Source organism: Chelonia mydas, chromosome 8 (assembly GCF_015237465.2).
Source record: "Chelonia mydas isolate rCheMyd1 chromosome 8, rCheMyd1.pri.v2, whole genome shotgun sequence".
Taxonomy (NCBI): Eukaryota; Metazoa; Chordata; order Testudines; family Cheloniidae; genus Chelonia; species Chelonia mydas.
The window spans coordinates 68,055,047-68,068,868 of record NC_057854.1 but is presented as its reverse complement, the minus strand read 5'-3'; the positions used below and the strand labels follow the sequence as shown (position 1 = coordinate 68,068,868).

The window sequence follows — 13,822 nt, the reverse complement described above, 5'->3', positions numbered from 1 at the left end:
AAGTGATTTCGGGGCCGTGACAGAAGTGATTTGGGGACATAAATGAGGAGGAAAGGCAGGGAAGGGATTTGCGAATAGAAGACTGTGACTGGAAGGGAAAAGGAGGAGATGCGGGAGGCAGAAAGAAAATATAAGAAGAGGAGAGAGCCTGAGTGAGAGCGAGATGCTGAGATAAACCTGTCATAGGGCCATATAAGACTATGCATAGATGTGAGTGAGTGGTTGAGTGGGGAGGGATTGGTTGAGGAAGGGGGAATAAAGGAATATTGGGAAAGGGAGGCCAAAAGAGGATAATGGGTGAGAGTGATGAATAAAGAATGAGAGTATGTAAATGGAGTAGCTGAAGAAATCACACTTAAGTACTAAATGCAAGCTCAGATTGCTTGTCATTTCACAGAAAGAAAAACAAATTAAAGGGAACATTGCTTTCCAGTAATATGCTGGTCTTCTTGCCACAGCTCTCCACCTTCCCAAAGAGCAGCATTACTACTGAAATGGCATTGCCTCCTAATCAGGAAAGTAGGGTATTTGCCAGCACTTCCTGATGAAGCAGATTCTACTGTATTACTGATTATGTTTAGCAAAGGGTATTTTTAGTTTTGTTTCGCTAACAAAAATATGAAGCCTCAAGTCCTACATTGTCTCTTTCAAGTATAACAGCATAGAATTCTTTACAACCAGCAAAGTTTAATATTAATGTAATCTAGAATCTGCTGCTACAAAGTAATTTCCTAGAGAATTCAAGAATGTGATTACTTGGCAAGAGTAATACATAGTTATTTTGTTCTTTGTGTGAACACTAAATTGGAGATTTGCAGTGCCACAAATTAGAAATGGAGTGATTGAGTTTGTGTTTTTACTCTGCATTTTTATCTAAGCACAATCTGACAGTATCTTTATTTTGCTGAGAATAAGCAACAGTCTTTCACTGTAATAAAGCAGGAAGTTGTAATTTGGAGTAGAACAAACATATTAATTGTTAATATTCAATCAAGCCATATTCCAGTTCTTGTGATAAGATTTCTAATCCTACCATAATCATTTGAAGAATTATAAATGTGTTGTAAATTGGTGCAAATAGATAAAACTAATTAAGCATGTCAGTTCACTCAAGCCTATTAAATAGACCAATTTAACTAATTTTTTAAAGCAGGTTTCAGTTTACGTTTAATGATACCATCCTTTTATTCAGTGTAAAAACTGCATCTAATTGCTTTCTGAGGCAGACCTAACGGTTGATGCATCTACAGCAGTTCTGCAAGTATAACATTTACAGGTTTCTATTAGCTGCATTTGTAAGTCTTGTGAAGCTTCAAAGACCAGGAATGATAGGATAACTTCATACGTTACAGAAATGGATTTTAAAGCACAGAAACTTTGCTGAAGTTCTTATTTTGTATCAGATGATAAAAACCTAAGATCTCTTCAATAACTCTAAGTGTGGAGCTATTTACACACGTTACACTGTTGGAGGCACCATAATGGATAATCTATTGAGCCACCTTGTCCAATATTTTGCTTCAGAGGGAAGGTCATATCTTACTTCCCCCACCCTTATGCACCTGGCAAATTTGTGCAATTTCTTTCTGTCCCCATTTGGTGATGGCAGATGCCCTGAAGCACAATGTCTTGTGTTACCCTTTTAACATCAGCCTTTAGGCATTTTTGACATCTGCAATATTTTTCTGTACTCACAGATCTCCTACACAGCATGTCTGAGAATACCAGCTGCATAATATTCAGTTCCAAATAGGTGACTCTACATTGGTGTGCTAGCAGAGTTTATCCAATAGTATACTTGAATGTAGATTTTCAAATATGGGAAAAAAGGATTAACATTATTTTAACCATTTAAGAGAATACTATTTGTGGCACCCTGGTCCTTTAGGTTTCTGCAGCACTGGGAAATTCACTGAATTCATTGACATTAGTTTTTTTTAAAACTGATTCAGCTGAAATTGTACTGATTCTCACTTCTACTGCAGGGGAAAAAATGCTACCTCTGAAAGCTGTTTCTTACTTTCTCAGGAAGTAACATGTTTGGGAAATGGAAGTAAGGCCATTCTGAGATAAGGATATATGAGATTGACTGTCCCTTGTGTCTATGTTCTGCTCAGTGTTAGCAAGAAGGGGCCCATCAGGTTATGGTTCTTGAAATTTGGCCAGCCCCAGTATGAATTAAAACAGCTGGGTGCTGGTCTCACCTACACCACTGTAATGTTTCAGGGCCATTCAAAAATTGCTTGAATGTCACAAAAATGTGTGACTTTCATGAAAGTGTGTTAACAGTCAAGAAAAATAAAAGATATTAAACCATCCTAATTTTAGTAACTCCTGTACCATGCAGCAACCTCAGCAGCAGTAGGGAAACCTTTCAGATTCCCATTTGTTCTTTCTGGAGAGTTTTTCCTTTAGCTTATGAGCATTCAGACAGTTTACATCTTCCAAAAATATGATTATCTTCCCAGAATTGCAGCAGATTATGCCAGAGTTGAAAGAAAAGAAGTTAATATTACATCAAGAACTAAAAACACAATAGTTTGCTGTGCTGACTACAAAAACTCCTCTTAGCTCTCAGAAAGATGTTATACAAACATTGTCTTTTATTATGGCTTCTGTACCCATTCTGGCCAGACTGTGATGACCCATGGAGGTGAGTAGCTGTAAGGTGTTTCCCCCTCTTCCCCTCAGCATATAGACTTCCCACAACCGCAGCCCCTGCACTCTCTCAAGTGCAAGGACTGCTCCCTGCTAATATTCACAGAGAGGGGGCAGGGCTCTAGACCCATTTCTCCCCCTCTCTACATTGGACATTGAAGCTTTCCATCTGTGGACAGGCTACACACTATTATGGGCTGTAGCAACAGTTATGGTCCTCTTGTCTTTGCACCGCATGCTCCAGGAGACACTGGGCCTCCTGAATTTTGGGAAGTGAGATGCTTTTCTACCCCTGATATGGCTGTGTGGCCTGCAATCAAGCCAGATATAATGTCTTTTTCAGCACCTGCTTTTCTTTACTTTCTCTCCTGATCATCTTTTCACGTTTCTGCTGTTGAACAGTGAAAAAAACCCAAACATTTAAAAGCTAGAAACAACATATAAAATAGTAATAACACTGATAACAAGCACCTGAAATCCTGTTATGGGCTGATTAATACACAATGTCCTGACAAGAGAGATGTACAGAGACAAATAGAGAAGACTTACTCTCTTCCCAGGAGGACCAGGTGGGCCAGCTTCCCCTGAAGGACCTGGTGGACCCTGTAATTGTAAATGACCCAAATTACTATTTCATGGAATCTTGGTGAATGTCATTAAAGAGCAAAGGTTATTGACTTTCTTAAAAACAACAAATATATTTTGCAATACTACAGTGCCTTTCATTGGACCATCGTAAAGTGCTTTAAGATCAGACAAGTGGGTAAAAATGACACTTCCTTACTCCACAAAGCTCTTTTCTGGATCTGGGTCCTGTTTAGGGTCTTACCTGCTCATGTTACTGAACAAGACAAAATTGCACTGTTGTTTTGCTCCTTTAGCAATAGCAAAGCATCCCAAGCCAAAAGGTGGCTGTACAAAGAACAATATAAGGCATAATATGTTAGTGTACTGTCTGATTCAACTAAAAATGTGGTTATGTGTTTCAATTGTCTTCACCCATGTGCAGGTTTCTACAGTGATGAAGCAGATCAGGTTGTTACTGAACTAGGCACCACTGATAATTTCATATTCGCTTTCATTATAATTCAACTGCTTTTGTTGCTTTTTATATAAAAGCAAACATTTCATGGTACGTGATACTTATTATAAAAATGAATTGTTAAAAATGAAGGATTAATTTCATCACTGATGTAATTCCACTGAAATCACTAGAATTATACCCAGGGCCAAATCAAGTTCAACAAATTAATATGAATATCCCAAAGAGATATAATACTGCATTACTTTTTTTTTTGTCTTGGCACTTAGTTTTTTAAAAAATTCTACAAATCTATAGTGTTGACCAGAACAAATCTTTACCACCAAAAAATGAACAAACAAAAACACATGTAGGAAACCTCTAATTAAATAATATAGGAAATAAGGTAGCATTTAAAAAAAAACAAAACACTGGGCTTGATTCTAAACTCTGAGCTATGTCTATGCAAATAAAGCATAGCTACAAACTACAGTGATGGGATTAATAGATACACCAATGACAGACAGAGATGAGTGTGTTTCCTTGAAAGAAGATGTAAGCCCTCATGGGAATTTTCAGTAAAAAACCAAACTAGTTCTTTTAATCTGTAGGGTCTGATCTAACTGAAGACAATGGAAGGACTCCCATGGAAGTTAGATTGTAGCCCAAAATTGGAATTTTAAAAAGGATCCTAAAGGATTTAGTTACCCAAATTCCATTGATTTTCAGCACCTAACTCCCTTAGGATCTCTTGGAACTCATGGCCAAGACACACAGCAGCATGAATATGTTTATTTTAAATGTTTATTTTAAAAGAAACCTGCATCACTAAGGGAAGAAAACTTTCTGAGAAATCAAGTCAACTTTTTTGTTTAGATACATGACCTCATTTAAGGCTTGATCCTATGTTCACTGAAGTCATTGGCAAAGCGCCTATTGACTTTAATGATGCAGGATCAGGGTCTTATCCATTATCTACTCAAAATCTACATTTCATGACAAACTGTGATAAATTTGATGCTCATAAAAGTGGTATTTAACTCTTTCAATGTCAGGTTAGTTGGTTCTATGAGTTATAAAGATCACTGCTACTAAAAAAAAAAGTTTACTTTAAGAACGGCCATACTGGGGTCAGATCAATGGTCTGTCTAGCTCAGTATCCTGTCTTCTGACAGTGGCCAATGCCAGGTGCTTTAGAGAGAATGAACAGAACAGTCAGTCATTGAGTGAGTCATCTCCTGTTGTCCACTCTCAGCTTCTGGCAGTCATAGGCTAGGGACACGCAGAGCATGGGGTTGCATCCATGACCATTGTGGCTAATAGCCATTGTTGAACATGTCCTTAATGAATTTATCTAATTATTTTTTGAACCCTGTTATAATTTTGGTCTTTACAGCATGTTCTGGCAATAAATTCCACAGGTTGACTGTTTGTTATCTGATGAAGTATTTCCTTTTGTTTGTTTTAAACCTTCTGCCTATTAATTTCATTTGGTGACCCCTGGTTCTTGTGTTAAGTGAAGGAGTAAATAACACTTCCTTTTGCACACCATTCATGATTTTATAGAACTCAGTCATATCCCCACGTAGTCATCTCTTTTGCAAGCTGAAAAGCTGAATATCTCTCTCATATGGAAGGTTTCAGAGTAGCAGCCGTGTTAGTCTGTATTCGCAAAAAGAAAAGGAGTACTTGTGGCACCTTAGAGACTAACAAATTTATTTGAGCATAAGCTTTCGTGAGCTACAGCTCACACTTCATCAGAAGCATTCAGTGGAATGCTGTAGCTCACGAAAGCTTATGCTCAAATAAATTTGTTAGTCTCTAAGGTGCCACAAGTACTCCTTTTCTTTTCTCATATGGAAGCTGTTCCATACCCCTAATATTTTTCTTGCCTTTCTCTGTGTCTTTTCCAATTCTAATATATCTTTTTTTGAGATGGGGTGACCAACACTGGATGCAGTATTCAAGATGTGGATATACCATGGATCTATATAGTGGTATTATAATATTTGCTGTCTTATTATCTATCCCTTTCCTAATGGCTCCTAACATTGTTAGCTTTTTTGACTGCTGCTGCACACTGAATGGACGTTTTCAGAGAACTATCCACAATGAGTCCAAGATCTCTTTCTGGAGTGGTAACATCTAATTTAGAGCCCATCGTTTTGTATGTATATTTGGAATTATGTTTTCCAATGTGCATTACTTTTCATTTATCAACATTGAATTTTATCTGCCATTTTGTTGCCCAGTCACCCAGTTTTGTGAGATCCCTTTGTAATTCTTCACAGTCTGCTTTGGACTTAACTATCTTGAGTAATTTTGTATTGTCCACAAATTTTGCCACCTCACTGTTCACCTCTTTTTCTAGATCATCGATGAATATGTTGAACAGCACTGGTCCCAGTACAGATCCGAGGGAACACCACTATTTACCTCTCTCCATTCTGAAAACTTACTATTTATTCCTATCCTTTCTTTCCTCTCTTTTGATCAGTTACTGATCCATGACAGGACCTCTCCTCTTATCCCATTACTGCTTACTATGCTCAAGAATCATTGGTGATAGACCTTGTCAAAGGCTTTCTGAAAATCCACAGGCTCACCTTGTCCACCTGGATGTTGATCCCCTCAAAGAATTATAATGGATTGGTGAGGCATAATTTCCCTTTACAAAAACCATGTTGACTCTTCCCCAACAAATTGTGTTAATCTATTTGTCTGATAATTCTGTTCTCTACTATAGTTTCAACCAATTTGCCTGGTACTGAAGTTAGGCTTACCCACCTGTAATTGTCAGGATAGACTTTGGGGCCTTTTAAAAAAAAATGCTATCCTCCAGTCATCTGGTACAGAAGCAGATTTAAATGATAGGTTACATACCACACTTGGTAGTTCTTCAGAACCCTTGGATAAATAGCATCTGGTCCTGGTGATTTATTACTGTTTAATTTATCAATTTGTTCCAAAACCTCCCCTATTGACACCTCAGTCTGGGACCGTTTCTCAGATTTGGCACTTTAAAAGAATGGCTCCAGTGTGGGAACCTCTCTCATATCATCTGCAGTGAAGATTGATTCAAAGAATTCATTTAGCTCTTCTGGCTCAATTTATAACCACTTAAGTAGGTGGTTAGTACCCTTATAAATATTAACCTACAGATTTTTTGAAAATATATTTTCAGACTAATTTATCAGTACAAATGTAACATTAGTCTGGAAGAGACATTGAGCAACAATGTTCATTAGGAATTTCCCCCAACTGCCCCTTTTGCTTAGAAGCATTCAGCTATTAGGTTTTACTATTAGGTTCCCATTAGCACTAATGAGATAACTGCCACATAAATGGCATTTGTGTGTACATCTCTCATGTACTGATAGCTGAATAGACTCACCAAATGGGAATGCCATGAGACCTACTGGATAACGTTGTAGGACTGAACAGTTTGATAAGTTATTTGGCACAAAGAACTAACATTTTTAAAAAGAAAAGGAGTACTTGTGGCACCTTAGAGACTAACCAATTTATTTGAGCATAAGCTTTCGTGAGCTACAGCTCACTTCATCGGATGCATACTGTTTCATGGTCTCTGTGTATATAATGTCTTCTGCAGTTTCCACAGTAGGCATCCGATGAAGTGAGCTGTAGCTCACGAAAGCTTATGCTCAAATAAATTGGTTAGTCTCTAAGGTGCCACAATTACTCCTTTTCTTTTTGCGTATACAGACTAACACGGCTGTTACTCTGAAACCTAACATTTTAAAAAGTACTTTCTTAGTCTCTTGAGTCAGAAATGTAGATGCAAATTTTCTGAAGCTTACGAATACCCCCTCCCCCTGCCAGTGCACAACCTAGCTCCATCCATCCCTTCCCTCTAATTAAAAACCTCCCTTTCTCCATGCCGTGCTGAACTATAGCAGGGATTTCCCTCTCAGACCCTTTTGATGCTGGAAATAAGGCACGTTATCCACCTTAGATTCTAAGACTTGTGCTCATTCAGCGCACAAACTGAGGGAAGTTATATAGCTATTGCTCCCTCTCAGGCTATAAATGACTCAATTTTTATTGCTTCATATGTTACCACAAAACATATGCCCCCATTTGAAAAAAAAAAATGGGCAGCACAAGCATACACAAAGACCTAATATGATTTGGTCTCTATGGAATTTAACTTACAATGTACAGTGAACTATAAAAAAGAATTTATTTAGAACATATTTTTGTAAATATCTGCATTTATAGAAAGCTTTCTACTTATTTAGCAGAAGCTGCTTTCTTAGCATGGAGGAATACAGAGCACAAATAAAATAAAAATGTTACAGACAGTTTACTTACAGGTTGACCAGGATCACCATCTTCTCCCTTCTCCCCACCAGTACCATCTTGACCCTAAAGAAATCCCAGGGAGAGAGAGACAACATTTAAATCAGTTGAATTTTGAAAAATAGTCTCATTTATGGTCTCACTCAAAATGTTGTTCTTCTATAGGACATTTTCTTGAAAACTTACTATAAAGTTTTGGTAAAATGAATTAATTTTAAGATTCTGAAACCGAAAGCAGCCAGAAAAATACCTCTCCCAGGGCAGATTTCTTTCCCATTGAAGTTAAGGAGAGTTTTACCTTTTGACTTCAGTGGAAACCAATATTAGCCCCTAAATCTAGTTTGTAAGAATACTTACAGCAGGGCCAGGTTCACCAGGGGGACCAGGATCTCCGGGGAAACCAACAGGGCCCTAGACAAATGGGAAAGAAAGCAAGGCTGAATTCATGCAACAACAAGTATGTTAAAAGTCATTACAAAGTATTTCAGCTAGAAAAGCACAATTGTATATACTCCAGAAATGCATATACAAGCCTATAAAAGTGTTAAATAAAATGATGTGTTGTTTGGTGCAATAAGTTTCACACCAGTGCCCTTATTTTTAAATTAGTAGGCTCACTTACTGGATTACCCTTAGGCCCATCATCACCTGGAGGTCCTTTGGCACCTGGAGGTCCAGCAGCCCCAGGTGGACCAGCCTCACCTTTTTCTCCCCTTTCACCTTTTGGTCCCTGTAAACAACATAAAATTGTTAGCTTTCTGGAACTAGTACACCCAGAATATGTAAGAAAAGGAAGATCTACAAGTTAATGGGAGCAAAAAAGATGCTCTGAGACATTAATTGTGAAATTTGATCATAAAGGCTGGTCTTTGGAATAGAAATGGGACCCAAATCAATCCCCAGATTGGAACACCCACAGATCTCAGGGCAGTTTCAGATCCACATCAGCATGAAGATATTGATGCTCAGGCCCATTTCTAGTTTGGAATGAACTTTTCCACTAACAAACAGAGACAAATCTAGCTGGAAGAAATATATTGATGAAATACATAAACTTGATTGTAAAATACACGATAAGCTTGACAGGAGAAGAAATAAATGTTCTCTCACACAATTGCAAGATTCCTTTTGTCTTCCAGTTATTATACAAGATGTGGGCTTTAGCTAAAAGCCATTTGCATTTCACAGACATGAAGAAAATATGAAGAAAGCATCTGAGACTCCAGCTGCATGAAGAATCTGATTACACAGAACCTGAAATTCCTTTAAAGGAAGTTTTTAGTAAGTACTTTATTTTAGTAGAATAATAGTAATGAAAACAAACAAAGAATACTCACGCCTGGGCCAGATTCTCCAGGAGGTCCAGGGTTACCAGCTTCCCCAGGCTCACCCTATAAAAAAATGAGTGCAAATTAATGTCAGACTGGCATTACTGGTAATACTCCCCTGTATTTACCTGTATTATTATGACTTCTCTTATAGTTTGAAAAGTAGGCTCTCAGAAACAGTTATGCATGTGAGTAACTTCACCCACGTAAGTAGTCCTATTGCATGCAATGAGACTACTCAGGTACATTGATTTACTCACATGTGTTTTTGCAGAATCCGGGAGGGAGGGAGATTATCAAACTCAACTTTCAATGGGAGCTGGAAACTAAACTTCCCTATGTCCCTTTTAAAAATCTCCCCTTTAATTGTCTCCTTTTTTGTCCTTTCTTCCTAATCAGAGAAAAGTCAAACACATATATTGGTCATCTGCATCTTTCTTCCTGTGAGCTATGTTTCTGGAAGCAAATCCTTACAAATTAGCAAATACTAATTGAACATGAATTTCAAATGATTTTAGACATTAGCACTAGTGTTAGTACTACAATAAATAATAGCAAAAAGAATAAAATAATAAAAACACCTAATAAAATTTTCACCAGAGGCCACAAAGGCACTCAGTGTTTTATCAATAATGGGAATTGTTCAGTAAACCAGATGGCTTCTAAGAGAACACCATATACAAATAATCTGCCCAAAGTAAAAGATTACACTGTATTAAGTGAACATTTAAGTTAATTTATTCTCTTTGAACCAATGCACAGTACTGTACATGTCAGGTCTGTCTTTTCAGCCATTCCTTTTAAAGTGTAGTTATGAGTGATTATTTTCTAGCTCAGTGGACTGTTAAATAAACTTCAGAGAAAAGTAGCTTGTTACTAGAATGTTCTGTTGTTAATAATGCCCCAAATATACAACTCTCTGAATGTATAACAGAACCTCTTTTCTAACTGTTGGCAGGAGCTCAAGTGAAAAATGCATATTTTAACTTAAAGGATTTCTCAATTTAACTGTCAGTATGTGAAATTACTGACATATGTCTGCTCAGAAATTTAAAAAAAAGTAAAACTAGAAAAGTTCTCAATTTTCTCCAGTAGCAAAATTAAGACTAAAGCTAAAATACCTTCTTTAAAACAACTATGTGCAGTACCTTGCCCTACAGGAGAAAGATTATATTATTCTGTTCACTGTTAGAGCCAATTAGATCATCTTCAGTTCCTCAGCTCCTCAGAAACAACTTTAAAATACCCTTGGTGAATCTGGCTTTAGAAGTTGTAGTGTTTTATTATGCTTGTTACTCTAATTTTGCAACAGTCTAAAATCTTATTGTTTTATTAGTAGTAATGATCTTTCTGAGGTACTTAGGATTAAGTAGGCTTCTGCAATAAAATATTTATACTATTTTAAAAATAAAGTTTTGTGAATAGTTCAGTTTAATGGGCTTGCTTTAAAATTTGTTTTCAAAGGAATTTCACAATCCTCACTGTCTTGTTCTCTGCAGAGATCTTATTATTATTATTATTGTTTCTCTGTACATGCCTACATCTGTAAGGTTAGATTTATGCGGCTAGGGAGAATTTGAACAAGTCTCTGAGCTAGCAAGCAGATCAGCTTTTTCTTGGGTTATTCAGGCACGTGAAAAATTGATAAATATATACAAAATGTAAAAAAGGCCAAAATATGAGCCTTTATAACCACTTTTAACAATATTAAACAGCCTGCAGCCTGATTTACTCTTATGGCAATATCCGTGCCATGTGGGGGCCCATTAACTTCAATAAGACTTCCAGATGTAAGGGACTGTAATCAAGCTGTATGATCGAGGTCTCATTTAGTGAGGAGCATAAGAACTAATCAGGGACCCAGTTGTGCCTGTCAAGCTCCTGATGGTGCACAGTTGCTCACTGAGTTTCCCAGTGTGTGATTACGATATGGTTTGCTCTTCTTCTGCTTCCCTCAATGAGCTTTTAATCCAATCTATGAAGAGGGAGGATGGGAAGGGGCTAGGAGCCTTCCCTGTCCTCTGTGAGGTTTGTTCAGGGACGCATGAAGAGCACAAGTGCTGCACTCTCAGGCACTCTCAGTTGTGGTTGGCCCTTGAAAGGGTAAGAAGGCTTCTGGTGAGTCCCCTCTTAGGGCATCTGTGTAAGTGCCAGCTACAATCTGGCCACATGTAAGGACTATATATAAACTCATAAACAGATCCCTGAAACAAATATGACCTTTCCACTATCTAATGTTTTGTAGTATGAAATCCAGCCTTTGTATTTTGTCTATAGTGGATCTCATGCTGCAAAACATAAAATGGTGTGAAAGTTCATGTTTGTTTCACACAGCTTTTTATCGAGTTTAGACAGTGCTTATGTGGAGCAAGATGGCCCTATCTGGCCGTAGATATATATTTAGAGAGTGCATATTTAGATCACAGATGTTAAATAGATGAATAATTAATACACTGTAATTTTGTAATGAAAATATTTCTTTTTTGCCTTTTGGCTGAGCTCAAGGGTGGTATCAATTCAATATCTGATTCATCCTCCACATGAGAACTGTCTCATTTTCTTGAAGGGAAAAAGATTTGTTGATCTAATAGACCTATTCTGTCTCTAAGTACTGCAGGCCCTTAATCAGATCTTACTCAGGCAAAACCTGAGAGACATCACTGGAAGCTTTTCTTAACAAGATCTCAGTAAGGATATTGGCAGTTGTTCCTAAACTACAAAGAGTGATATAATCCCATTGATGTGTTTAAATCTGGAATCTTACTTTCATTATTCACGGAGAGTAATTTGTATTAGACTAAAGGTCCTAATTTTAAGTAAAATAATTCTAGAAAATATCGAATAGCAAAAAGATAGTGGATAGAAGGCTGCCACCTTCTGGTTATGCTACGGAACATTGCAGTTGGTTTTGTAAGCATGTGAAAACATTGAAACACCAACTCTGAATGACAGTCAGTGTGCAGGGGGTTTAATCACCATTCTGTTTCTTTGTCTTCCTCACAAAGAAATGTCCAAGTATGAAAAGGTTATTATGAAGAAAGAAGAGATATCAGCTCCAGAGATGATAGCCTCTAAAAGAGGTTACATTTTTTGAGCTATGTTCAGCCCTGAATTACATGGGCTTAAGCGATACACAGGTTCTATGCTGACCCTCGGCCTGAGGGGTGAATTTGATCCTCCAGGAACCAAATTGCTCTGATTCCAGGAAGAAATTTTATCATCTGTGTGGAGAGATCAGTATATCATGCAAAGGTATTAATTAAGGGCCAAATCTTGTGCTGGTGTAAATTGTCATAGCTCAATTGACTTCATATGGCAAAATGTAATGACTTGTTTTAGCATTCTTAAAAGATCTCCAGATCATAGGATTCTGAGAAGGAATAACAGACATAAAATTAATGATTTCACCTTTCCTTCAGTTCATGGACACATGTAATTTGCATCATTCACCAGAGACAAAACGTAACTCTTGATGGCGGGGAGGGCACAATTTAAAGGTTCTGGCGGCAGGTGACTGCCACACGCATCGCCTCTGGGCTGAGGAGCAGCAGCATATCCAGGAACACCAGGGCACCAGTGAGCGAGCAACTCAAGGAGCATCTCATGGCAGCCGGGCTCTGCCGGCCACCACTGGGCTCATTTGCGGGAGAGGCAAAAGCACATCAGGGCACAGCTCGGAGCTGTGCTGTCTGTCCTGCCTGGGGAGCGCCTGGTCGTGCAGAGGCGGCCTGGCTCAGGGAGGGCTGCTGGGCAGCTAGCCAGCACACCAGCTCCCACAGCGCAGAGAGCCAGAGGCCTGAGCAGGCCAGGAAGCTCCCACCTGCCGGCTCCTGGCAGGAGACAGGAGACAGTTTTAAACTGTCGGGTGTGCCAGTTTGAAAACCTCTGTGCTAAATGGAAGGTGAAAATCACATGACCCCACGTACCCTTGCACGTTGCCTCTTCCATTGACTGATTCTGCCTGCTCCACATTATGAAAAGGCATAATTAATATAGGTGTGGCACAACATTCAGTGCATACATTTTATTACATTATGTTTGTACTGTATTAAATAATAATACATAACACTTATGTTACACTTTACAGTTGCTGAGAGCTGTACATAAGAGTATTTACTAATGACATCCATGACCACAAACAAACTTCCACTAGCATCCTGTGTTTATTTTTGGTCGGCCGTCTAGAAGAGAAGTTAGGGTTTTATTTGTATTTATTTCTGTTTTATTTTTGTGCTAGAGAACCCACAGATTTTCCAAGTTCAGGATGATATTAAAACAAATCTTTTTAAAGAGTACAGTAGAATCTCAGATTTATGAACACCAGAGTTATGAACTGACCAGTCAACCACAGACCTCATTTGGAACTGGAAGTACATAATTAGGTGGAAGCAGCAGAGACAAAAAAAAAAAAAGGGCAAATACAGTACAGTACTATGTTAAACGTAAACTACTAAAATAAATAAAGGGAAAGTTTAAAAAAAAAAGATTTGAC

At 38.0% G+C, this 13,822-nt stretch overlaps 1 protein-coding gene across 1 annotated transcript in view; it reads right to left on the bottom strand.

Annotated features, from left to right (window-relative positions):
• Positions 1 to 13,822, bottom strand: part of COL11A1 (collagen type XI alpha 1 chain) — a 235,035-nt gene that overhangs the window by 28,588 nt on the left and 192,625 nt on the right. Inside the window, exons 50-54 of the mRNA XM_007055218.4 lie at positions 9,340 to 9,393; positions 8,625 to 8,732; positions 8,360 to 8,413; positions 8,015 to 8,068; positions 3,208 to 3,261 (exon numbers count right to left, since the gene is read on the bottom strand). Of these exons, the coding sequence (XP_007055280.2) occupies positions 3,208 to 3,261; positions 8,015 to 8,068; positions 8,360 to 8,413; positions 8,625 to 8,732; positions 9,340 to 9,393 (324 nt within the window). The remainder of the gene's footprint in view (positions 1 to 3,207; positions 3,262 to 8,014; positions 8,069 to 8,359; positions 8,414 to 8,624; positions 8,733 to 9,339; positions 9,394 to 13,822) is intronic.